The sequence below is a fragment of the Myiozetetes cayanensis genome, unplaced genomic scaffold (genome assembly GCF_022539395.1).
Source record: "Myiozetetes cayanensis isolate MyiCay16 unplaced genomic scaffold, myiCay2020 scf3, whole genome shotgun sequence".
NCBI classification, from domain to species: domain Eukaryota; kingdom Metazoa; phylum Chordata; class Aves; order Passeriformes; family Tyrannidae; genus Myiozetetes; species Myiozetetes cayanensis.
In genome coordinates, this window is record NW_026087521.1 from 71,030,620 (window position 1) to 71,057,274 (window position 26,655).

A 26,655-nucleotide genomic window follows, 5' to 3' on the forward strand; every position below is an offset into this window, starting at 1 on the left:
CCTAAAGGAGGCCTTTCTTTACAGTAGCCACTAGTAGGTGTTACTGAGTGTCATTGCTGGCTCTAAAAATGAAGAACAGAAAAGAGGATAAATAAAGAAAAACGAAGCAAAGACTGAAAAACTGTGAGAAATCAGCCATATCATCATGACTTCTTAATGCACACAGCAACACATGCTTGCAGCCATTTAATGGCTTTATTAATATGAGCTTTGCTTACCATTTAAGATCCAAATTATGCCTTAAAACAGGTAGGGTGTGTGCAAAGACAACAAACACTCACTCGAGCAGGAAAACCTAAGACCTCAACAGAGCAGATCATCCATTTTTAACCTCACAGCACGGCAGGAAAACGCCTTCAACCTGTAGCAAGTCAATAAGAAACCTTCCCCACTGGCAGGCACAATAGCAGCCGTCCATTTCAATAGAAGTTTATCAGCAGTGAAACCTGAGCGAGATGAATGAGGGAGCTGTTGAGCCCCAGCCCGCTCCTGCCTGCTGCAGGCTGCCAGATAAAACGGCAACAAAAGCTCCCTGCTGGACCCCCTGCCGGCCCCCATTAACCCCTGCTGATGCTGCATTATCATCTGGGGGGCTCCAGAACACCATAGCATTCATCACTGGGTAAAAAAACCACAGTAATAAATAAATAAAAAACAAATAATAAATCCTCACATGGAGCACTAATAAACCAGAAATGTGGCTTGCAAGAAACGTGTGATTTGGTAGCACTGTGATGAATTCTACATGCAAGGGGAAAAAAAAAAAAAGGGAAAAAAGCAAAAAGTATGTAAAATCATGTACAAAAAACTACTTAAAAGTAGGAGAGGCAAGTAAAAAATGTGATTCTCCTGCTTTTACCCCCCTTGCCAAAAATATATACAAACACATAAAGCAAAGCAGGAACCAGGCATATGTTCTGATGTCACGTCCAATTCCAAATTTCATTTTTGGAACTTGTCACAAGTACCTTTTCTTTCTTGCACCTACACCAGTGTCCTTTCCTTTCTCCAAATATAAGTTTAAAACATTTATGGAAGGCCAAAGCATCTTCTGTTACACTGATACAAAAACTGGATAGCAAGGGCATGGAAAGTGCAATAACTCTCCTCAGGATCCGTGGCTCCCATAGGACAGGAGGCAGTGTGAACAAACAGGAAGACTCGAAATCTTAGTAACATTTTAGCAATCAGAGATTTTGATGGCGTCACTGCAGCCTGAGATATATTTCTGTAGCCTGTCACAACAAAGTTAATCTCTCATAAAAGACACTACATAAGATCCAGGGGGAAATTCACTGAGATTCCCCAATAAAGAAATTAATCACATTTGCATTATTTACATATGGGGCAGTGCCTCAGTTCTGAGCAGGAGAGGGTTCATTTCTGCAGGAGCCAGAAGGGGTCACAGCCAGGACCTGGAGGTTTTTCTGTCCCCCCTCACGTCATTGCCAGGGGAAGGGAAGTCTCATCCCAGGAGAGGGGGTTCCTTCTGGTGGAGTAAATGTGGTGGAAGGAGCCCTCAGTATTGTCTACTGGGCAGAGTGGGGGAGGTGAGTTCTGTGTGAATCAAGAACCCATGGTCTTTACCTTTTGTGCCTCCAATGCTTTCCTCCATCCCTGCTGCAGAGGGAAAGGGAAGAGGGGAGCAAGTGAGCAGCAGCAGCGTGGTTTGGAAACTCTCAGTGGGAGCACTAAATTGGGGAGCACCATTCCTAAATCACAACAGCCTTATTTGGCACCCCATGTGAGACTCCCAAGATCTGCCCAGAGCACGTTGGAAACAAATTTATCTAAGCATTTGTTGTATTAAGTACAGATATCCCACAGAACAGCAACAAAGCAATCCTGATCCTTCTCCCTGCTCTGGAAAAGAGCACTGGGATGGGCACATATGGGAATATATGCAGGGTCAGGTACCACATCCACGTGAACAGGCCAAGCAACACCGTGACCAGCGGTTCTGTACTTAATACAACAAATGCTTTACTGTCCCCAGTAAATTGTTCTTCTCTCTTTTCAGGTCATTTTTGCCCCTCTGAAGTGCAGTTAGCAGGCAGCAATACTGCATCTAAGGAAGGGCATGAAGATTTTCCCAAATCTAACATAACAAGCGAACAAAATCAAGACTCCCCAAACCTTCAGGGAATAGAATCGCCTCAAAGACAGGAAAAGAGAAACTGTAGGGGTTCAGTCCAAAGGTCCACCCATCCCAGTACCCCTTCTCAGAGAATAAACAGAGCTTACGCTTACAGAACACCATAATACATCAAATGCACACCAAAACTTTTCAAGAAGACTCTACCTTCTACAGCAATTTACACTTCAGTAATTTGTGGTTCAGAAAGCAATTCTAGTTGCCAGTAAACTGCAGTGGAATTCCCTTTCACAGACTTACTCAGTCCTCCCAGAAACACATGTAAGCTTTTAACATCTCTAGCTATTTCCACAACTTACCACATGTTTGAAGAACCATCTGCTTTGGTTTGTTCTGCACCCATCACCTCACATTAGTTACAAGGGCCAATTTCTTCTGTCAAAAAAGGTGTGCGTGTGGAAATGTCGCTCACCTTACACATAATTTTACAGATCTCTGCCATCTATGCCTAAATGAACACCTTCTGCAATTAAAAAAAAACATACCCACATCCTCAAACAAAACTAAAATCCAAAACACCAAAGAAAAACTGCAGGAGAATTTCCTCTCTGTTGCTTTAAAGGTTTTAGCCAGACTGTTTGAAGACTGACTGTACGTTGATAAGAGTTAACAAATGTTAACATTTTATAAGAAGCAGTAGCAGTAATATCATAACTCCAACACTTGGAGACCCTTAGGGGAAAAAAAAAAAACCCCACGAGTAACTCTGAAACCTTAGGATGATAAACCTTCTCTGATGCTCTGCACAGATGTCACATGGCAACCTGGAACAGACTCATTCTGCTGGCTTACCCTGACTGAAGAACAATGAAATGGAAACTGTCCCACAAGACTTTGTGCCAAATCAAATACCTTCTGTCCTGCCACAGACAGGCACAAACATTCTGTGATGTGTTCTAGCCACTCTGACAGAAGTGCAGCAGTGAGCTCACGCCTGAGCTAGGTGAAAATTTCTACACAAACTGATCCAGCATTGAAGAGAACCATTATTAATGAATAAGGAATCTCAGTGTCTTGGCAAACACGACAGCAAAGAATGCCTAACTATCCTTTTGCAAAATACATTCAAGTCCAAGAAAGTATAAGGGCTGAAGTGCTCGATCTGTTATTAATAAATCTCTAAGCATAGCTAAGACTCTTTTCCCCCTCTTTCCTCAGAGCTGCTGTAGTGTTAGGTGCATTACAGACTGTAAATCTTGCTTTCAGGACAAAGAAAACTCTGCTCCCTGGGGCTTTCCCAAGGACTTCCTCAAAGCAACTCACCTTGCAGGACTGGAGTTACTTTGGCTCTGAAGAAGAACAAACAATTATGTGACCTTTCAGCACATGACTGTGACTTCACCTTGACCGATTCGCAGTTATAAAGAAGTAAAAACAATTTGGTAAGGCCACAAAACATATTGTGCCTAACAGAAGTGCTAAAAATTATTTGCCATAGGAGAGAATCCATAAGGAAAGCTATAATTCATCAAAAGAAAGACAAATACACCAGGACACAGCAAAGGTAGCTGTGGTGTTACGATGCACCAGGCAGCACTCAAGTCTTCTGCTTCCTCAAGAGGAGCTTCTGACAGTAAACTGATGCAATACTAAACAACGCTATTTTCTCCAAGACTGACAAATTATAATAAATGTCAGATTTGTTTCATTCATGTTACACAACAAAATAAATGCCAGATTTTCAATGCGGGAGAGAAGAAAAAGTGTCCCCCCTTTTTTTCTTTTAATTGCGAGTTTCAACAGGACGTGCCAGAGAGAAAGGAAAATCTATCTCCTTGCTGAAACTCTAATGAACCAAGGGAGAAGCACAGTACAGAGGATTTCAGTGAGTACAAGCAACTCTATGTGACATGAGATTTATTTCTTTAAAATATGTTTTAGTAGCATCTAAGCTGAGCAGCGCAAAGAACGAAAGATGGATTTTTTTTTAAACTAAAAACATTAATCCCATTGAAAAGCTTTTTCCCCATGATGACCTAAGAATTGACTTATTTAACAAATCCTTCTCGCACATTTTTGCAAAGAGAGCTGAATATGAACACCTAAAAGAGTGGAGTAACTACATTCATGGAGCTTCACGGAATCAAAAATGCAGGTACAATTACAAACCTCTATTTTGTCTGTTTTGGCATCTCCCCAGTATATTTTGCTTTCTGCATAATCCAGTGCCAGTCCATTTGGCCAGCCAAGCGAGGTGTTCACCAGCACAATTCTGTCTGAGCCATCTAACGCTGACCTTTCGATCTTTGGGAGTTCTCCCCAGTCAGTCCAGTACATGTACCTGCAAAGGAAACGAAATCTTAAGAACTCTTCTTAATCCCAACTTTCAATATTCACATAGCTTCTTCTGGACTACTCTTCCCCAAACCACACAGCATGCAGAAAAAAATTACATTTCTAAAATAAATCTATTTCTTTACCTAGGTAAGGATGCCCAAACCATTCAGAAAGAACTGGCATGTACACACACTGCCCCTTTAAGCAAAGCTCTCTATATCAGTCTGCTCAGCAAGACAACATAACCACTGCTATTATCTACAGTAACTAAGCAGATCCACCCAGTGCCCAAAAATATTTTTAAAAAGAATACATAAAGGCACATAAGATGACTACCCTGGTGGTCAAAATAAAGCAGAAGTCTTTGTGCCTCAGAGATTTTTCACTTTTAGAGAATCCCAGTGTTTTCATTTTGAAGGCTCAGACGTTTTATCTACGTACAAGTAGACAGAGTATCTTCTCTGCATTAGTAATATTTTAATAACTGCTCACAAGCAGCCCCTCACCCAGCCATGGGATCCAGCACAATCGCTCTGGGTTCTTCCAGCTCTTCCGAGATCAGTATTTTCCTCATGGTCCCGTTAAGCCTCGTGACTTCGATGCGATCCGTGCCCGTGTCCGTCCAGTACAGGTTCCGGGCGACCCAGTCGACGGCGATGCCGTCGGGGTGCGCGATCTGCGCCGTGACCACGAACTGGCTGCCCGAGCCGTCGATCAGCGAGCGGCGGATGGCGCGAACCTCGTCGTCGGTCCAGTAGATGTATCCCTCCAGAGGGTCGAAGTCGATGGCGATGGCGTGGCGGATGTCCTCCAGCGGCAGGACGATGTCCGTGAAGTCCGGGGTGTCCAAGGAGATTCGCCTCAGGTCTGTCCGGCGGGCTAAAAGCAGCAGGGCGGTGGCGCCTGCAGGAGCGAGACAAACGCAGCCACCTCATAAACCTGGTCCTGGGCCGCTCAGAACAGGCTAGACCAGCTACCTCGATTTCACAGGACCTGACCAAAACCACCGGGCACCAGCAGGGAATGCCACTCCAGGGCTTCAGATGTGAGGCTGTTCTTCTGCAGAACAAGCCAGGCATGTTTATAGAGAAAATTCAGTGGTCATTTCCTTGGCCAGAATTTATCACGTTGAACATGCTTTCTATCCACATCCTTCCCTCCAAAGACACTGAAACAGACAGGTCGGGATGATGCTGCTTCTTTATGCAAATCAACAGATAGCCTGCAACTTCCTCAATGAAAAATCAATTATATAGACAATTCACTTACTGTTTGCTGTTGTTGGTTAAGGGACAATCTTGGCAAACAAGCTGCATGTTTCAACAATGCCTTAGAAGCAGAAAAAACGTAACACAGAACACCACAGGTAAATCTCTTTTGAGAAACTCTTATCAGAGCAATCAGATTTGGGAACAGACAAGTGTCCAATGACAGCCCACCACAGAGCAGGTGGGCTATCAAATTCTTCCACATTTGTTGAGAACAAGTTTATTGAAGAGATTAAGATAAATAACAGTGCCTTACAAAGTAATTTTGAGCTGGTTTTTGAGTCAAAGGCAGAATCACAATAAGTAACTAAGATCAGCTTGCACTGCAGAAGGTGTTTCCACATGGACAACACAGCAGGTTTAATGGTACTATCATCCACACTTACTGTCTAATCTAATTAACTTTCATTTTCTATTCTGCTGCTGGATTTCAATGTAATGAAGGATAAACAACCACCACACCCCGTTCCAATTAAAACTGGATTATCAGTTTGGAGTCTTAAGGAGATAAGAGCAGCTCAGGCCCCAGGGAACCTGAGCTAGGGTGAAAAATGCATGCAGGGCAAGTGTGGTGCAAGGGCTCTCCTTAAACAGAGGAAAGGGTTTGGCAGGGACTGATGGGGGGTGTAGGGAGGGGAAGGTTTAGGAAAAGAAATGCATGAACTTGCAGTGAAAATGAACAATCACCAAGCCACATTCTGTCCATGCCTCGATCTTGATCTTAAAGAGGCATAAATATGGCCCAGAAGACTGAAAGAGCAACAACCAAAGTCAGTAGGTTGGTGATGAAAGGAGAATTTTGGTGTCTGATGCCAAATTTATTTTTTAAGAAGACAGTGATTGATGTTGGTGCTAGTTGAAACCTCATTGCATGCCAAACTTTGGAGAGATGCCAAAGCAGCCATTGCTTCATTTACAGCAGGTTTATTGTGTTAAAAACATCCAAGACACTTTCACAGTGCTGCAAGAAACAGCACCTTTCAACAACTGAAGTTGAGAATATTATTACAAGTGTTTCTGATTAGTAACCTATCATGGATTAAGATCAGGTTTGGGATCTTCTGCTCTAAAACCCCTTGTGTTCAGAAATATGGTCATATGAAGTATTAGTTCATAACTAACCCAAACACTTTAGGTTCAAGTAAGGAACAAACCCCTAGTAGTTTTTCTTGCCAACTTCCTGGTCATTTGTCCAAGTTACCTTTTCAACAAAACAATTACAGTCATAGTAAAAACCCCAAACAATAATAACTTTTTTGCATTATGAAGTAAAACTAAGGTTTAGCAAATGCACTAACCTCAGAGTTTGAAACAGTTAAAAAGCCATACATTGTCTACCATACTACAGAAGAAGTATAAGGCATAATTTAAAAAAAATTTAAGTGTTCTAGCTGAAGTTGACAATTATTTTAAAGAACCAGTGCCAGGTCTCCCGAAAGACTCAGCTGAGTATAACCATGCCTTTTCTGGAACTCTCCCTTAAAACTGACCAATTGACCTTCCCATTCTTCTCAAAGACAACCCATTTCAGCAGCTCCAGTATCCCACTTTCAGGCTGCAACTGCTGTTTGAGTGGAGTAACCCACTGTGTTTAACTCAGCACTGGGAAATGATCAGCTTTCAGCCAACCCATCTTGCACTCCGGAATCCCAAGCCAAGAATTTCAAGGTCTTTATCTGGAGGCTTGGACAGCATTCCAATCCCTCCACCAAACACCACTCCTCACCCCTCCAATCAGGCAACAAAAAGTTGAAAGTTTACTTTAGAGCCATCACCCAATTTGCAAATGAACAGCTCAGCTGCCTCGTTATATCAACAGTCACTCTGTCCAGAGGAAAGAAACCCAGCAGCAGAGAAGCATCTCCCCTCAAGGCAGGCTGAGGGAAAGATCGTCCTGTGTACCTTCAGGCTCGTCCTGACAACAGCAAAAACAACAAATGCAAGAGCTGGGCCTGTTTATGGACTGATCCCATCACCACCTGGATAGCAGTCAAGGAAAAATAAAAACCCAACAGGACAGCTGGTCTCAAAATTGTGACAAACACCAGCCGTGCAAAATTTACCTGGCTAGGCACTGATCACCCACCGTTCAGTGAGAAGACAAGTCACAGGATATCCCAGATAGCTAGCAATTTTTTGAAAATCAAGTCACTTAACTTGTCTAAATGCTCCAGACCCTTAGTTTGGAGAGCTTTAGCCTACTTTTACTAAGCACTCTGAAAGCTGGGATTACAGGCTTACAGATGGTACGTTACATTAGTCCTGGAACAAATACTTTCCTCAAAAACTCACCATTAAAATTCTAAATAATTTAAATCTCTGAGCTAGCTGAAGTCAAGGGAAGGGGGAGAAAAGGGGAAGCATGCAGATACATGCAGTGGCATAATTAGAAGTCCAATGCCCTTCTAATCTTTCGCAATTAATTACTTTTCCTTAATGATATACAGACCTCAGTCATTTGTAAGTTCCTGAAATGTAAAACATCAGTGGTTGCTGAGCTACACAGACACATGCTCAGGAATTCATACATAAGAAGTGCCAGACCCAAGACATGTATAATGCATTTTCTGTATCTGAGAAATCAAGATTATTTATACATCCCCAACAGAATTACTTCACATTCGGTCCAAAACATTTAATTCCCAAATGTCTTTCCCCAGGTGTAAAGTCACTATTGTGAATGATCAGCATCCTTTGTCAGAATAAAGACTTTTTTTCCTGGAAGAGAACAGAATGGCCAAAGCAAGGCTGAAATCTAAGCCTGAAGCAGTGCTTTTTCTTCCTGAGGAAACTCACACCTCCTTGCTCAGCTGAAGTCACCATCGGTTCTCTCAGTACAAACCACGTATTTGTACTGGCAGGAGCAAATTCAAGACACAAGTACATTCCTTACTGGCAAAGACAGGAGCGGAGCACGTGGATGGAGAGATCTTTAAGCACAAATAAGGATGTAACTCCAATGACAAACTAATTTCTGTAAGAAAATTTAGGTTTGTTTTACAACCATTCAAATGTAGCACTGCCAAACTCAGAACTCAAATACTGAAAAAGAGAAATCCCCAGTATGTTCTGCAGAAGGACAATAAATAACTAAGAATATGACAAGAGGAGGGAAAAACTCCCTGGCAGAAGTGCCTGGGTGCTCAGAAAGGACGTTTTGCTTTGGACATTACTGATGGAGGAATATCTGGACATGAAAAAACTTACTCTGCCTCATTTCTCTTTGAGGTACAGAGATTTACAAACTTTCACCTAAGCAATGGGGGATCTAAACCTTGCTACGAGCCCACACCTCAGTTACTTAACTGGTTTGATTCATATTATAATTTATTAGAAAAACAGATGATTTTATTCTAAGCTATCACCCTTTCCTGAAACACTGTGGAAAATTGTTTCAAAATTGTGTGTGTGTGTGTTTGTGTGTTAGTGTGTGTTATTGTATTCACAGATCTTACAAGAAATAGTAAAACTCCTCTAGGGTGCAATGATAAACCCAATAAAAATCAGAGAAAGTAACACTGCGAGAAAGGCAAGGGAGGAAAAGACTTCCTATAAACCAAGATTATTCAGAAACGCTGGGTTGTCATGGAAACTGCTCGGGGAGGTCAGCCAGCCTCACCTTTGGCTGTCAGGATCATCTGTCAATGCTAAAGCACTGCAAAAACACCACAAACACACTCAAAATTCACCCGTCAGAATCTCTCCAGTCCGGGCCAGTACTCTCAACAGCGCAGCATGAAATTAGGTTCTCTCCTCAAAAGGGCTCATTTCATCACGAAACAGTTCAGTGTAGGAACCAGTCTGATTTTAGTCTACTACTAGAAGGCAAAACCATCTTAAAGAAGAGAAATTCAGCGTCATTTTTCATCTTCCTTCGCTTACAGGTCAGCAGTCAGTCCCTCCTTCCCCCCAGTCACGTACATGTTCTAATTGCCAACAGAGATTTAAACCTGAATATCCTGAGCTGGAAGGGACCCCTCAGGATCATCAAGAACAACTGCTGGCCCTGCACAGGACACCCCAAGGAACACACCACGTGCCTGAGAGCATTGCACAATGTCCAATCCAGAGCAGTGTTATTAAAGCTCGTTCCTTAGACCAGTGGAAATGGAAGAAAAACATTTTGTTTGCGAGAATTTACCACTGCACAAACAATCCTGCCAGGCTAAACTGGGAGCTGTTCTTTCACATAAAAGCAGCAATTTGTTTTAACACTCAGAAATAATCAGCAGAGAGCATGGAATAGCATGAAATTAAAGAAAACGCTGAACAGCAGCTGACAAACCTAGAAGAATTTTCAAAATACAAAACTCCAATTAAAAAAATGAATTCTGTATATATTTAATTTAAGCTATTTACACTCAGTTCTGCTGCATCATTTCTTCCTCCAGTTACCTTTGACATAAAGAGGTGACCTGCATAAAAGATGGTTAATTATGAGCTATATAATTATCTCCCAGCGTTAATTTTGATTGTTAATGTATTACAGCAATCACAGCTCAACATCACAAGACCTATACTTCAAAAATGTAACAATTTAACATCACATACATTAATTCACAATGAGACACTAAAAGCAGTTTTGCATGAGTGCTTGCAGCATTGAATCTTGATCACACCTTGAGTTTTAAGGCTGAAACACTTTCAGCACCCCTAAGAACATGTCATTACTTTCACTTCTCTACAAATACAGGTGTCTATGTCTATGAATTGAAAAGACATTCCAGGTGTATGTGTGTATTAGACATAGACATCAGATTTTATTGAAAAAAAAATTAAAAAGGCTTTGCTGTGCAATCCTGTTAGCCAAATACTAATGCATGATCAATAACGTCAGAGACATTTTAGAGACAACAGAGGAGGCAGGTATCTTTTTCTCTAAGAAAATGGAACAACAGAGTTCCCCAAAAACTTGCAAGGAGTTAGTACAGAGAGAGAACTGCACCCTAAATTTTGTAACTGGTGGTAACCTGCCCTTTGGCCATGAGTATCTTTCTTTTTTAAAATGCAGAGGGCATTTTTCAATCACTTTTACCTGTATTCAAAAGCATGCACCACTTCAGAATTTGCCCCCCCTAACGTGCATTGTATCACCAAGTTGGAAAGAATCCCTTTCCCTCCAAAGGCTCTTTTGTGCTTAATCTAAAGGATTTTTTAAAAACAAAGCCTACCATCTTTGCAGGTCTTTCCATTTTCGAGAAGTTTCACACCAGTGGGACATGCACACTGATAAGAGGGCTTGGTAGGAGACATCAAACACAAGTGGGAGCAGCCACCATTATTAATTCCACATGGATTTGTAGCTGTTAAACATAAATCACACAGATTAATGCTTCTGATAGCGAATGACCTCATCTCATGTGTTAAGACACACATGGCAGCCGGCATTGGAGTGGTAGAATCGGTGGCAGCAACACAGATTAAAGGAGGAAATGATAAACACAGAACAAGGAAAAATTACTTCCAAGTGTTGAGTAGTGGGGTATTTATGGTACCAAAATGCACAGATGTTGAATGTTTCCTTTCTTGGGAAAGCAGCACTTAGCTCTGAACAAGAACGGTGTTTCAGCTCTGCTCTTCTCTTTATAAACTCTTCAGCACACTGGTGCTGAATGTACACTAGGTTGTGTATACAAAAAAAGCAACCACAGTAAATTAACACAATGGTTAAGACAGTGGTTATTACGCAGAGCTAGTCCTGCTTAATGTCATCTGCCAAATTAACACTACTTTCCACTCAGGAACTACTACCTCAAAAAAATAAAAATACCGTGTTGCCTGAATATATGGTACAGACAACAAAAACTAATATGACAACAGGATAATAAATGTGTCAGGCAGAAAAAAAGTTAAGAGATGGAGTTTCTTCCTTGCACTTAAAGCCACCCAAAAAACAATGAAGAGAATATCTGGTTTCTCTTTGGGGTCTTTCCCAATCTCTGCATTGGAAAAAGTGCATCATGATGCTGGTGAAGCCACCCACCACCATACAGAAAGAGTCAGTTTTGCAAACCAGTTCCAACTTGCAGTTAAAAAAAAGAAAGCAGGACGGTTTACCATTTGGCTGCCTCTTTTGGCTGAAGGCGTGGATATCCATGGGGGAGAAGATGTTGGAATGTATTTCCCGCAGGTCCTCCCCGGAGTGCTTGCTGCAGGCCAGGATGGAGTGCGTGTTCCAGTCGGTCCAGTACAGCATGTCCCCAAACAGCGTCAGAGCAAAGGGATGGGGAAGGGAGCCTTTCACCACTGCTTGCCTGGTGGAGCACAGGGAAGAAAGTAACTTACAGTTACTTTTCAAGATTTTCATTATATTCATTATTATGATAATTATTAAGCTATTGGTTTTATTATAAGCACTATTCGAGTGATCTTCTGCCATGGTAATGGTATCACTTCTGAGCAAACCGCGTCACTGCCTCTCTCCAGGTTCATAAACAAAATTAAAGAGAATACCCATATATTTTATATATATATATACAAACACATGCTCATTAGCAAGCACAAAAATGCAGTACCAACATTACTGAAGACAGTTTTTGCAGGTTCTCGCGATGTAGAATCTAACTGTCTGTACCCAAGTTCCTCAGAACTGGAATTAAGTAGCTCGATTCCTATGGTTACTTTATTCAGAATCACAGAAAAACTTAGTATGGAGAGGGCCAACACCCTGCTCAGCACAGGGCCACACAAGTACTATTTACACAAGCACTTCTTCCCCTCTCCTTTCCTCACTGCACAGGCAGTCATGTATTCCCACATACCAAGCTCCTGAGGAACTGCAGGGATCGCCCTCCATTTCCCAGACTGAAGCACAAGGGATTGACACACACCCTGCTACTCCTTCAGAATAAGGCATACTGTGAACACCAGCCTCCTGATTTTCTTCTTGCAGGGAAGAGAGGAATTATCTCTATATTTACTACAGAAAACACCCTCAACACCATAGGTATCACTTTTGCAAGTAAGTCTAACTGAAGTGGTTGCAGATGACAAAAACTTTTATTTTCCAAATATTTTCTGCTAAAATATAACAGAAGGGTATATTAAAGCAAGAAACTTGAAGGTGTCTTCTGCTGATGACTCTGAGTTCAAAGAGACTACAGACATTACTGCTGTTTCACCTCTGGAAAAAGATGCATTATCTTTACAGGGTTTGGATTTTTTTTTCTGCTTACAAGAAAAAGATATAAATTTCATTACTTGTCACTCTAGTGTTCCGATTCTACACCAAACAAAATTTTCTAGTTTTTGGTATTTTGCATTCAAAAGTAGGACGTATTACCTTTTATTTCTTATCTCTGTCTGGAGTCAGGTACATATTTGCTTCTAACTAAATGTACCAACTCAGCATCACACAAAAGACTATTGTGATATAATTTACAGCTGAAACCTACCAGTGAAACAGTGAAGCCAGAATAACACAACACACTCCTGTACCACACCAAGTATCTTTATAATTCTAATTCTGTAAAAAATTTTATGAACCCCACCCTCAAAAACTAAATGTCTTCAGATCTGAATAATTTTAGTTTAGACCACGCTTGAAGAGTACATCTTTATGACAAATTTATGACATATGAAAAAGAAGAAACAAAAGTCCAAAGCTCTCACTATAACCAAACCTACACCAAAGACAGCATTCCCATGCACAAGAGAAGCCACATTTCTATCTTACCTTAAGAAAAACCCCAACCAAACCCAAAACAACCCTCAGAAGAATTTTACATGTGATTAGTACCCACCAGTGCTACTGGGAACAAATCTTTAGGTACAACAGCCACTGTCTGACACACCTAACTTTCACACAACCATCTGTTCACGTGACAGTGCAGCAGGTGAACTGTGACCCTTATTCAAGGGACTTGGGAGCCCTTCCTTTGACTGGACCATCAGTCACAGCCTCGAAGCAATTGCTCTTCACCTTGCATATTTTTCTCAGGAGATAAAAGGTCGCAACACATGAAGATGGTTTTGGGCCCAAACACAACAGCATGTGTTTCTTGCACGTCACTAAGATGAGCATTCCCAGTAACATGCAGCCTGCATTCTTTGTTTCCAGCAAGCCACTACAAGGTGCTAAGCTCACTTGCAATCAGCAAAGCCAGCAGGGCGTTTTTTCCCCCTTCAAACATCCCCCAAAGGCCACCCTTGCAGTCCCATGATGTACGTCAGCAGTGGCTTGAGCCGTTTCTCCAGTGTCACTGGGGAGGATCCCATACCTATAACCATCTCCTAAGGCTGTCAGAAAGACCAAAAAGAACCCATCTCCTTTGAGTGCTCATCGTGTTAAAGAAAGCATGTAACAGGCTTGCATGAAACAAATTATAGTATTTTAAACAAAATCTTTCTCTCCATCTACAGACTGCCCAATGCCTTGAGCATTTACAACACTTCAAGAACGACACATCTTCGACTTGTGACAGCTGGAAATATTAGCAAGTGGCCGAAGCACTCCCAGCATGAACCCCACATGCCATCAGATGAAGAAGGATGAAAGACTGAGCCAACACCCCAGCATGCCACAAGGATGCCACGAGGAGGGCAGGGAGCTCTGGTCCCCTCAGAAGCTCACAAGATTTCTTCTCCTGCCAACTTCACAAAAACAGCTGCAAAACAAACTCAAAAAACTAAACCGGATTTTTACCATGAATGCTTGTTCAAACATTCCTATCAGAAGACAAGGTTGCTTCTAATTACCTAAGAAAGTAAGCAGGAAGCATGATTTGTGGGACAAGAGTTTTGTCTTTTGCCACTTCTTTAAGCCACGATTGCCATGTGTTTCCAGAAAGTGTATGTAAAAAAAATAACAGGTCTAGCAATGACATTTCCAAACCTCACCTGCAATGAAAGTCTGAAAAAAGTCAATCAGAAATCAAACCATGATTGGGAAGCGAAGTCATCCTGTGGGTCATTTCTCAGGCAAGCAGCAGGATGGGTGAAAGGCCCCTGGCCCAAGGGGAAGAGATGAGGCACTTGAGGAGAAAGTGCACCAGTAGATCACTAACCAGAGAGTGGTCTGTGTGCTTCCTAACTGCAGCCGCTCTTCCTTGGCTTTCCTGAACTAATTTTGCATTTGCCACCTCAGGTCTTAGAAAAAGCATCGATGAGCTTCTCTGTTGATACACCTGGGCTGATCACCTTATCCTACACAGGCATTTTTGAATTCTAGAAGGGTGCCTGTGACCCAGTGACTCCAGCTATATTCACAGTGTACAGGTATCTCACACAGTCAACTACAGATGTTTTGAAACTCCTCCACTTTTACAGCATTTTATTTCAGCAGCACCTTGGAGAAGAACCATGAAATTCACCTGGGCTCTGTGTCCAAATAATCTAATTAATTCTATTTACGTAGGATAAATAATTCTAGCAGTTTTAATTAAGGCATTGTTTGGCTTCTGCACCGGTCTCTCACGTGTTGGTGAGAAATTGGAACAGGCTTCTCACCACTGACTGGCTCCTCTTCGGTGCTTGAAGGAGTTAAGCAATTTCATCTCACAGAAATATACAAAAAGATATGAACAGAACACAGTGTTTTATACCTTGTACATAACGTCACATATTTTACATATTAGAGGCAAATATTGAAAAAAAACCTCTTTTAAATGCAGTGACAGTATTTTTACTGCTTCAACAGATTTCCAACTAATCATCTGGCAGGCAGGCACGAGCTGATGCTTGAAAACAGAAACTAGAAAAATCAATGCTCAAGTGCAAGCTTAAGGCATTCACCTCCTTGCAAGAGCCTCCCAGCTTTCTGACAGTTGCTGAAAGTTATGTTTTCTTGCAGTGGCCTCAAAAACCATCTCATTAGCACAAACACTTCCTGAGGGACCTTGTAAGTGCATTTCCCTTCAGCCAGTAATGTGTTAACTCGTTAATTAGAACTGCTGCTGCAGGGCAGAGGAAGAGGAAATTAATTCAAGAGCTGCCTTAGCAGGCAAACCTATCTTGGGTACTCTGCTCACAGGGAGAGCTGTCTGCAATTCAGTTTTGTTTAATGACTCCCACAAAAAGCAACTGCTAAGGGCAGGGGCAAGAGCTGCAAAAAAACCCAAAAAAAACCCAAAAACCAAATCCATCTCCTCTATGCATCAATTTTATTTTTTAATTATTGCATTCTGACACAAAAAACTGCTCATTTCTTTCTCTTGTTGGCAAACCAAGGGCATTAGTTATAAATTTCTGTGCTCTTCCTCTTTATCCCACTTTACATGAAGCTTTAACAATCATTTATCTGCTACAGACTCTTTCCCACCTCCTGTCACAAAAAAAGATTTTTATTTTGACTTGTTATAAGTTTTCCTTAACAAATGGGATAGCTGTGAAGACACAAGACAACAGCTGCAATAAGGAACACTTTGTCAAGCTGCCTCACAGAAAAATCTGGGGTTTTTTGGGTTTGGGGCATTTTTTGGGGAGGGGAGTTTGTTGTTGAGGTTTTTTTAAGGTGGTGGTGTTTTTTGTTGGTTGGGGTTTTTTTTATCACGAGGTTTGAGACGACCAGGAGAAAAGACTGAAGGCTTTGTGAGTTTTGGGTAGTTTGGTGGGGTGATTTTTTCCACTTTAAAAGAAGATCTAAAAGGGTTTTGTTTTGTCTTTAGAAATTGGCTTTTCTTTTTTAGTATTAGAAAATCAGTTATTGAAAACATACAAAATAATTAAAACACAAAATACAGAATTTACAGCTGTAAAATATCATTTGAGAAAGCTGAATTTTGAAAGACAGCATCTAACAAAAAAAGAATCACTTCAGAACTTTAGATAACCCCAAAGGTCTTTTTTTCTCAAGGCAGGCAGAGCCTAAGACGTCACAGCAAAAAAACCCAAAACAACATAAAACCCCACTGTAGTACAGCCTAACTTCTGCAGTTCTTTCCTTTTTCCCCTCCTGATAATATTAAATTGCTAAGAATAAAAAATGAAACGAAAATGCCTGCAAACAGATGTTGTGACTATATTCTGAACCTTCAGAACCTTCTCACATGCCTAGGGAAAAACAGGTGCTGTTAGAATCAGTCTGTGCTTCCAGTGCTTCAGGGAAATCATATGTGCCTTCCTTTCCAGAGATGACTTCCCTTCTTCCCCCCCACAAATGGTGATGTGTTAGCATCCTACCACAAAATATTTCTGATGCTGAACTGTCTCCATTTAAAAAATAAACCCAACAATTTAAAGCATTAAGACTGCTTTGCTTTTTATGGCTACATAAGAAGGGATTAGTAGATCTAAAAATCTAAATGCCAGTCATCTTTTTCTAAAGGAAGCATCACTAGGAAATATTTCTCTCTGTCTTGGTGTTAAGTTTTTTTCTTTCTTGTGAAGCAAACAGCAAATGAAGGGCTCCTTCAAAACAGATATCCACACCTCCACGTTTTGAACCAACAAAGTTAGTTACAATATTTATACCCAAAGACACGAATTTAGAACTGCATCCAACTCCTGTTACTTTCTATGAACAAACAGCACTATAAAAATACTGCACGAACTTTTGATCTCTTCAAAGGCAGAAATTAAGAAGAAAGTGCCATGAAATGATATTGTGGAGTTCAAAACAAACACCAAAGGACAGCAGAGGACACTCTTCAGGCAGGCTGCCTATGCTGCCACTCACCAGTCCACACAAAACAACAATCTTATCAATATAACTGATTTCTTTCTGTCAAATTGGTATTTGTAGTGAAAGATGGGACAAGCCCCTAAGAGGCCAGAACAAAGAGCACAAGAAAGGCTATTTCATGCCCAGATAAACCAGCTGAAGCATCCAAAACATTTGCAAAGAACAACCTCCAGAACATCATCTCTCTGCATGATACCTTGGGCACAAGCTAACTGTGACTCATTTGTGTCTGCAAACAGTACTTGTCAAAGCTCAAAGAAAGGATAAATGCAAAGTAACAGTCATACCCTTAATTAAGACATAGCCATGAGTGGATCAAAAAGACTGACATCATCACTATGAAACCGTTAGAGAAAAACAGTAATTTTAACATAGTTCTCTTTTAAGGACTGTTTTCCACTAATTTCCCAGCCCCTAGGATTAATGAAACTGAAATAGCAGTGTATTATGATCTGTTTATTTAGATTATTTTCTGCACTTCTGAATGCCACAGCAACACTGGACAGAAGACCTACTGAAAAAGGACCATTCTGCTATATATATATAATTAAGAACAGGATTCTAGGATTTCTTATGGAACTGGTTCTGAGGAACCTCTCCAGTAGAGTTACAGGGTACCTTGAAGAGGAGCACACGTTCCACTTCACAGTGCTGGAAGGCAGAGGATGGGGCAGGATGAAAGTTTCTGACAGCACTAGTTTGCTTCAAATGTTGTGAGTGCTGACACTACAGCTCACTGCAGCGCAGCACACGGTATCACCTCAGCAACATTCTTTAAGAAAAGTACCACACTATATACATAAACCAAAAACTTCTTACCTATGACTGCCATCCAGATTCGATTTGTGGATGAAATTCAGTTTAGCATCTGCCCAGTAAAGCTTCTGTTCCTCATAATCCAAGGTCAGTCCGTTTGGCCAGTAAATGTCCGTGTTAACGATAACGGAGCGGCTCGAACCGTCCATCCCAGCACGTTCTATCTTTGGCACTTCCCCCCAGTCCGTCCAGTACATGAACCTGTAATGATATGGAAATAAGAGAGACAAAAAAAGGGAAGCAATCAGGTATAAATCTACAAAACACTCTGTAAAATCTTTTAAGACTGGACAAGCAAGCTGCAAAACATGTAACGTATACTAACATTTAAACATTATTTAACAAGTAGTGGGGAGAGGGAAGCTACCCAGCTGCAACTAAGGCTGAGGTGAAGCAAGAGGAACCACTTTATTATGGCTGGAGGTTTGTAGCAGGTAAGAATATTTGTCCTTTTTCTGCAGGGGGTAGAAAAGGGATACACTTTTGGGGGTTGTTAACAGGACGCATAACTAAACAGAAGTACCACAAATTATCAACAGATCAGACAAACTGTGCCCACGGTGGTTTTGTTGTGTCCTAAACTGCTCTCATCACCTCATGACATCTGCCAGCATACCTGCATACCTGTTTGCACCTGTGCTCCCTAACCTGGCTCAGTCAAAACAATCCAGAATTAGGAAAGACCTGAAACCTTTGAACTAACTCAGCTCATCACACAAGCACAACCCATCAGCACGTGGTGCCCACGCGTGAAGGGGCCTGGCCACCCATCCTCTAAACAAAAACCAACGTGCAACATATCGAAGGAACATTTGCAGGTGAAGTTATCCTTGGCAAATATTTATTCTTTTTTAAATTTATTTTTAAGAGTCAAGAAAAGAGAAGCACACACACGCAGAGAGAACTGGCTTTAAGATTCAGTAACATTTCCCAAGCAGCTCTGGTGACCTTTGTGCAGTTTCTCCAGCAGCTTGGGTTTTTTTCCACTATCATGTTTGTTTTCTTCCCCCTGGTTTGAAAGCCTGGGGGTTTTAATGTCTCCATTAAAAATGTTTTGAGGCAGCCCTACTCCAGCTGATGGTGACAGCCACACAGACAAGGTAAGGGCCATTCTCTCTCCTCCCCATCCTTTTCAAACACAGTTATTTCAATTAAGAGAAAAAAAAAAAGCCACCATCAAAGCCCACAGGATAGAGCAAAATATTAAGAGAATGTACACTTATAGAAGAGAAGAAGGTTCTTAGACTGAAGTGAAAAAAAATAAAATTAGGTGGTACTTTGTTTGACTGTGGCCCAGGATCTTGGATTATCTTCAAAAATTATACCACCATTAAAAATTAGGAACATATAGAGGAAGAGTTTTGATGGTTTTCTCCCATAAACTTCTTTCTATGCATCTTTAAATCTAGCATTTTTTTCATTTTTGCATCTCAGTGCATGAGGTGAATCCAGGCAATAAAACCTCCCCTAAAAAGGCATCAGAAATCACTTGCACTGTGCGGTTGTAACTTCCCAGTTTTGATCTGCTTCAAATAGAAGGTTTTGCCATAGGAAAACAAACAAACAAACAAACAAACAAAAAGGATAAACCAGCCAAAAAATGTACATAGCAAATTAAATATGGGAATAATTCTTCATAAAAGAGAGGAAGAAATATCTTTCAGGGATACAATCAAGATAAATGTGAGAGAGAAGATGTTCTCAGCTAGCTGAGAGCTCTGCTCTTTTACAATTCAATGCACTCAACACCATTTTCTGTGCAAATTACCTTTCCCTATATGCAGGTTCTAGCTGTCTCCATCACTCTTGAACATACTAGGAGCAAGCTATGTGAGCAATGAGTGTGAATTAAGTAGCTACCTGTTAGCATCCTAACACATTGAATCTTTTCCTTTTTACACTGATTTGGGGTTTTGAAGCCCACAAACTCCCAGTAAAGCTGCAGTTTTTCATTTCAGCTAAGCATGAGTGGCTCTGAACCACCTGTCTTAAATATTGCTGGACAAAACCAACCAAGATTTCTTCCATTGAAACCCAAGCCTTTTTTATTTTGCTTTTCTCAAAAGCATCAGCGTGTCCAGCACAGAGCAACTCGGATGTGCTGAAAAGGCTTGACAAGCAATTCCTAAAATAAGGGATAAATGCAAACATTCCACTTTTGGAGAGAAGAAAGCCTGTGATGAAGTGATCAGAAGATGATGCTTTGTCTCTACCTCAGGATTAATAACAGAGCATAAAACTAGAATAAGATTTCGGAGATGGCTTTCAGAAGCCCTGAAAGGAACACCTCAGCAAAACCACTGAAAGTCACTGGTGAGAAATCAAAACAGAAGAACAACCTACACTCTCATTTCATGACCAGAAAGGAACAAACCCAGTGTTCAAGCTATCTCTGATGCCCTCTGTTTTCAGGCATCCTGGTTTAAAGAATGTGCACAAAACACAGAGGACAGGTTGCTTTTCATTTCCATCCAGGTATTTCTAAAAGTCTACAGGAAATAAGGTTTGACTTAGCTGTCAAGCATACACTGATGCACTGCAGCCACATGCACAGAGTTGTCCTTTTGGCCACAGATTGCAAGCAAAGAGAGAAAAGTGGTTCATTAAAAAGCATTTTGTGTCTCCAGACACACAAGGTCTAATGACACCCCTTCCACAGTTAGGAAGCAAAAGCCATTTTCTCCTTACTCCCCGAGCAAGCAGGAAATAAGGCTTGACAAAACTCAGCAGCATTCAAAAACCAGTATTTGAAACAACAATTTTCCCAGTTTAAGCCCAAAGAATAGAGAGGGAGAGAGAATTTCCTCTCTCTGTGTCCAGTTAACATCATCCCCAGGCCCTTACTGACTGCAAGGCAGAAGGAAGATGGTGGTGGTGTGCTTTGAAGAATTCTGCCAGCACAGGAATCACTCCAGATATGACACTCCAGACCCAGCCACGTTCAGACAGCCTTTTAGTGGCAGGTAAGCCAAAAGAAAACTAACATTTAGGTTAATGTAACAGGAGAGTGACAAAATACGATAAGAAAAATTCTTGCCTTCCAACCTAGCTTGGTTCTTCAAATACCCCAAGAAAACAGAGGAAAGCAAACCAGCTGGCAGCTGTGACAGCCTTGCAAAACATGAACACACAGACAAACAAAAGCACCACGGAGCAGTAACTGTGGCACAGCCTCTCAAGAAGCCCGGGCTGCACGCTGGGTAGCTCTGCAGGGCTGAGGAGTCTCACAGAGCTCTGCTCTGGCAGTGCCTGGAGCTGGAGCTGCTCAGCAGGGCCCTGGAGGAGTTCCTGCACACAGAAACTCACTTTTCAAAGAGCTCTTTAAAATCCTGTTAAAAGGTGCAGATCTACACACCTGTGAACTCAACAAAATGTTTAGCTACATTAAAACAAGTGGGGGAAAGCATCATCTTCCTCAGATAAAATTTACCTTCTTTGTACAGTGAAAAAATGTGTTTCTTTACAGGGACTTGCACTAAAAACATAAACATTTACACCATAAATATTTAGTATATAAATGAGGATTTAGAATTCTGTCATTTCAAAGAGCCTTGGGATGAAACTGGACAAATCAGCTCCATAATTTTTCACTCCCTGCCTTGACACATAAGGATCTTTTCAGCTCAGTCAGAATCAAACTTCTTTTTTTTTATATTTCAATAAAAACCTGGGAGAATTGTTCTGCATTTCTCCCTATACATCATGAACACAGGAAGCAGAGAAAGATTTTTTTCCCCATACTTGTATGTTAAATTGAAGCCCTAAAACACACACTCTTCTCTCCACGGCAGGAGAGCACACTCACACACTGGAGAACAACAATGTTTTTTTTTCCTCTGTAGAGATTTTTTTTTTTATCATCCCAAGTCTTTCATCAGTAAAATATCCCCTTGTTATTCATTCAGCCCTCTCTCAGTACACCACCACCAACTGCATCATTTTTATGTTCTTAATTCCTGACTCCTACAAGAAACCCCAAGGAACTTGAATGTTCTGCCAAACCAAGCTAACTCTTACCCTTCCTATCACATTCCAGCACTCTGTTAATTCTTTTTTCATAGTTTTCATCCTATTGTTTGGGATGTAAATCCAACTTTACTTACATGCAACCATGACTCCTTAGGCTTTTTTTTAAAAATTAAATTAATTCACGTCATCTGGGAGTCCAGTACATTTTCAGGCAGTTCCTGTTCTTGTGATTTATCAGTTTATTGATACAGAAACCAACTTGATACCCTCAGTAAGGAACATGCAGGCAAGCAATGAATTCATTTCAGCTTTCCTGAAACAGTTTCATCTGCCTTGGCTGGGTTTTATTCTTTTATATTTTGATCATCCACTGGACTCACTAAATCACTTACTCTCCTGGAAGAAAGCAGCACACACCAGTTAAGTCTTTTCACACTACAAAATTACAGAAAATTAGGCCTTATTTTTTTAACCCCAAAGTTACATGATGGTCACTACAAAACAAACAACAAAAAAAAGGGGGGGGGGGGCACAGGGAGGAAGGAGAGATTTCTCTATAGAGGATAAAAAGAGCAGAAATAAAGGGACAGAATGTAATTTTGTACAGTTTAACTGGATAAAAAGCCACCTTTTTTGAAACTCAGCTGCTGCCTGGGAGGGCGAGTGGGGAATGTGCACTCCAGAAATGATACAATGATATACTGAAACATTTTGGGAAAGGGTAGTCTATATTTATTTAACAACAATATAGGGAACTATTGCATGCATAAGCAGCCTCTAAAAAGTGCACAGCTTATTTAAAATCAGAGATTTTTAAAGTCAGCAAAAAACCCCATTTTTCTTAGTGTGCAACTTTGATGTTGACAGAAACAGAAAACGAGATTTCAGCAATATTTTGCCGATTTAAATAACGTTTCTTTCCTAGCCCAGTAAATACTTCACCTATAAAACTGATCCATCTGTTTGCAGTTGCTTTTGCCAGAGGCCCTGCAGCTCAAGGCTGCCACCTTTCCACCTCTCTCCTGCATCAGCCCAACCCCACGTGATGTGGCACGATTCACAAGAATGAAACATTAAAGGTGTTAAGCGGGGAGAAACCAAGCAAACATTAAAAAAAAAAAAAAACCTGCCTAGTTCAAAGCTTTTCCTGCAGAAGAAATAATTTGAATGGTTTTACAGAAAAACGACTTTAACAAAACAACGTAATTTGCTTTGCGTTTAACTTGCAAAACGAGCTGTCACGTTGAACAAAACACTCCCTATGTATAAATTACATGCTAAAAGCAAGCATTAAGAACATGGTAAAAATGAACAGACATCTCAAAAACAAATAAACACCTTTTCTGTATCTAAATATATTGTGAATTTACAGCGCCATACTTTTAAAGGATCACTGTTAGCTATGAAAGATCCTTCTAGAATACAACTGTGTTCTATCAGAAATCCAGCAGTCCCCCTTCTTCAGCTAGAATGTGCTTCCCAGTTTTCCATGTAGGAATTGGAAATGGCAACTTTAAACATGTGCCTTGATCTGATGTAATATCTGCTGCTGTGTTTGCACTCACTACAGACAGCGCATCTGTTAAAAACTGCAGAACAAAACACACAGAGGAAATCAAGAGTTGGAAACATTAAACTTAAGCACAGCAAAACCCAACGTGCAGAGCCAGGAGTTGGACTTGGATGATCCCAGTAAATCCACCCAACTCGGGATGTTCTATAATTCTAAGAAAAGCTGGTGCTGCTGATGACCTTGTGCAAGAACTAAGACCAAAATGATGAGGAAGCACTACCAGCTTGGAGCCTAGATATGGATATCAGGCTGGATTTTAAGGATATAGTGCAGAATAACACTTTAATCTTGCCAAAATTACCCAAACAATTCATGAAAGAAGTAAGGAGCAACAAGCAGAAATCCATAGGATTTGGTAGGAAACTCAGAAAGTTAAAAAGTGCCTTGATACAACACCCCTGCACAACTGCACTTCAACAGCAAGCTACAGCTAAGCAAAAGTAACATGATCTTAATGATTAGTAATTAAATTCACACCAAATTGCATTTTGAGCTCTGGAAGAGTCAAAATTGAAACTGAGCAACAAATTGCAAAAAGAGCATCGGGGCTTTTTTTACAGGGTGAATTAGAAGGCTGCTGCTGCAATTTGGTGACACTGCTTTGGACAAGTAATAAAGAAAAAATGCTTCTGCATTTCATGGCATGGACTTTGAGAAGGCAACATGAAAATCAGACCTTTAAATAGGACTTGAAAAGTGTCAAAGTCTGTGGTAACCTTAGAGAAAAAGCACCAGTGAGCAAAAATTGGAAACCTGATATAACAGCTTAGTGACTATTAAACCAAAGATTGCCTATGAGAACAGTCAACAGATAATCAGCATTCCCAAATGTCAACCAGAATCTACAACCAGGGTACACAGGTCAACCAGCACAGGAAGCTGAAACTCCTGACAGGGGGAAGAGGCTCCATCTCTCCTTCAGCTGCTCTGTCTCCTGAAAAAACCAAACCAAACCTACACTTCTATCACACTCTTGCCTCCCAGGGTCTGCAAGACAAGCACTAAAATTCTGGTGACCCTGACAAGCATTAATTGTACCTTCCATCCAGGCAATCCCCGGTGCAGTACAAACCACAGTGCCAAAATGAGGAAGAGTCCACAAAGAAATGAGAACTGGGGATGTGGAAAGGGCAGTATTTTTTTTAGCAGTTAAGTATTTTACTCTCATCTAAGCCTTGTTGTAAGCAATGAAACAAACCCAGAGTTTACAAGTTATCACTGGAGTAGAACAGCATGTGACAACCACATTTAAAACTGAAAGATCTGTGTGGATATAAACATTTAAGAATAGTGAGATCACAACTACAACAGCTGAAAATCCTCAGCCATTTTACCAGCACACAGCCAGCTACTCTGGAATGACTGCAACAGAGAAGGAAGGTCAAGGCTCCAAACACATGACCCAGGATGGCAGCGTAAGAGAAAGTTGTCAAAACATGTCAATTTTGATGAATCACCACTTCTACCAAAATAAACTGTAATAGAATTCCACACCAACTTCAACTAACTGTAAATCCTCTAATGAAAGCATCAGGTCTTACCTCACCATTTAATGTAGTTTGTATCATCTATCTCCTCGAGTTAAGGAGTCAGGTCAGCATCTCTGTTCCTTTACAGACAGTTCAGTGGTACAGGAGCACCCTGTTTTCTGCATCTTGAGGATGCAGCAACGGCAAAAGAGTGCTTTTATCACAAACATTCCTAGAGTCTGTCTCAGGATCCTCCAAAGTGCTCCCTAAAGTGTTTATGCTTATTCTAGGTTGTGAAACACATTTTTGTTTTTCCCCTCCTAATTTGTCTCAATTGTTTGACAAGCAGTGCTGTCAGAATGGGTATGTAACAGCACAACTGCTGCTTCATTTGTTTTAAAACAGTCACAAAAGGCTGGCACAGCACTGGCCCAAGCCTATACCATTCAGGCAGAGAGAACCTCAGCACCTCTTCCAGCAGGCATCTGCAGGAGTGGGAGAAGAGAACTGTGCTGTGCTCACAAACCACCCAAATAACAACAAATGTCTTGAAAAACAAAGTTAAGGCAGGAACAGTGATTTGTTTGAAACTTCTCGTGAAAACAAAACACACAAATATACCACACAAAGAAGAACCAGAACCAAACCCTTCAGATATCCTCCCACTGAAAAATGTTGCGGTAAGCAGAGTATTTGCTCAGTGATAGACTAATCACTCATTCCACTCAAACACAGTGACACCAAAACTTTTAGACATGTTACACCACTAAATATACGATGCTTTTGTAAAGCTACACCCTTGCAGCTATTGCCATTTCACGGCATAAAATCTTCAACTACACCTAAATGTAGATGTCCTCATCTAAATGTAAAAGTCTTCAACTAAATCTAAATGTACCTAAACATTTGTTATCTAAAGAACTGAGTTCTGAAGCTCGGATGACGTACCACAACCGTACAGTTATTATTTTCTACACACTGACTTGTGTAGAACAGCTGGTGGCATTTTAAGAATGCCCATGTTGTCTGGATGCATGTTACTTTATATCATGGCCTAATTAGGACCTGAGCCTTCATTACACCCAGAGTTAGGCACAGAAGCCTTCCCTCTCAGAGACTATCTATCTACAGCATTTAAATTTAAATTAAATAGCACTTCACTCTCAGCTGAAGTTGCTAGGCTTCCTGACTTCATTCCCCAAGTTACATTTAGACCTTTACTAGATCAAAAGCTCTCAGTTCATGCCCTTATAGATAACAAGTCGTCAATTAAATGTTCCCCTAAGTGATTGCCTATTTCAGGTTTTGTGCAGTGTGCTGTGATTTTTAAGCCATCATCTATAAACCTGAAGACAGAGGGTAAATACTTCCCTTACAGGCAAGACCCCTCCACAACAACCATTTTTCTACAGCATCCAAAATCACCAGCTGACCACAGAGAATTTCAGTTTTTGAAAACAACTTCAAGTACCTCGAATCCTAAAGAGGGTAACAAATCTATCCAGGGG

The 26,655-nt window shown here is 40.9% G+C and overlaps 1 protein-coding gene across 2 annotated transcripts in view; it reads right to left on the reverse strand.

Moving 5' to 3' along the window:
• LRP6 (LDL receptor related protein 6) overlaps positions 1-26,655 on the reverse strand; it is a 79,384-nt gene that overhangs the window by 34,774 nt on the left and 17,955 nt on the right. For both annotated transcript variants that reach the window (XM_050323912.1, XM_050323911.1), the window contains exons 3-7: positions 18,140-18,337; positions 11,758-11,954; positions 10,872-11,003; positions 4,939-5,335; positions 4,265-4,436 (exon numbers count right to left, since the gene is read on the reverse strand). In XM_050323912.1, coding sequence (XP_050179869.1) covers positions 4,265-4,436; positions 4,939-5,335; positions 10,872-11,003; positions 11,758-11,954; positions 18,140-18,337 — 1,096 coding nt within the window. The remainder of the gene's footprint in view (positions 1-4,264; positions 4,437-4,938; positions 5,336-10,871; positions 11,004-11,757; positions 11,955-18,139; positions 18,338-26,655) is intronic.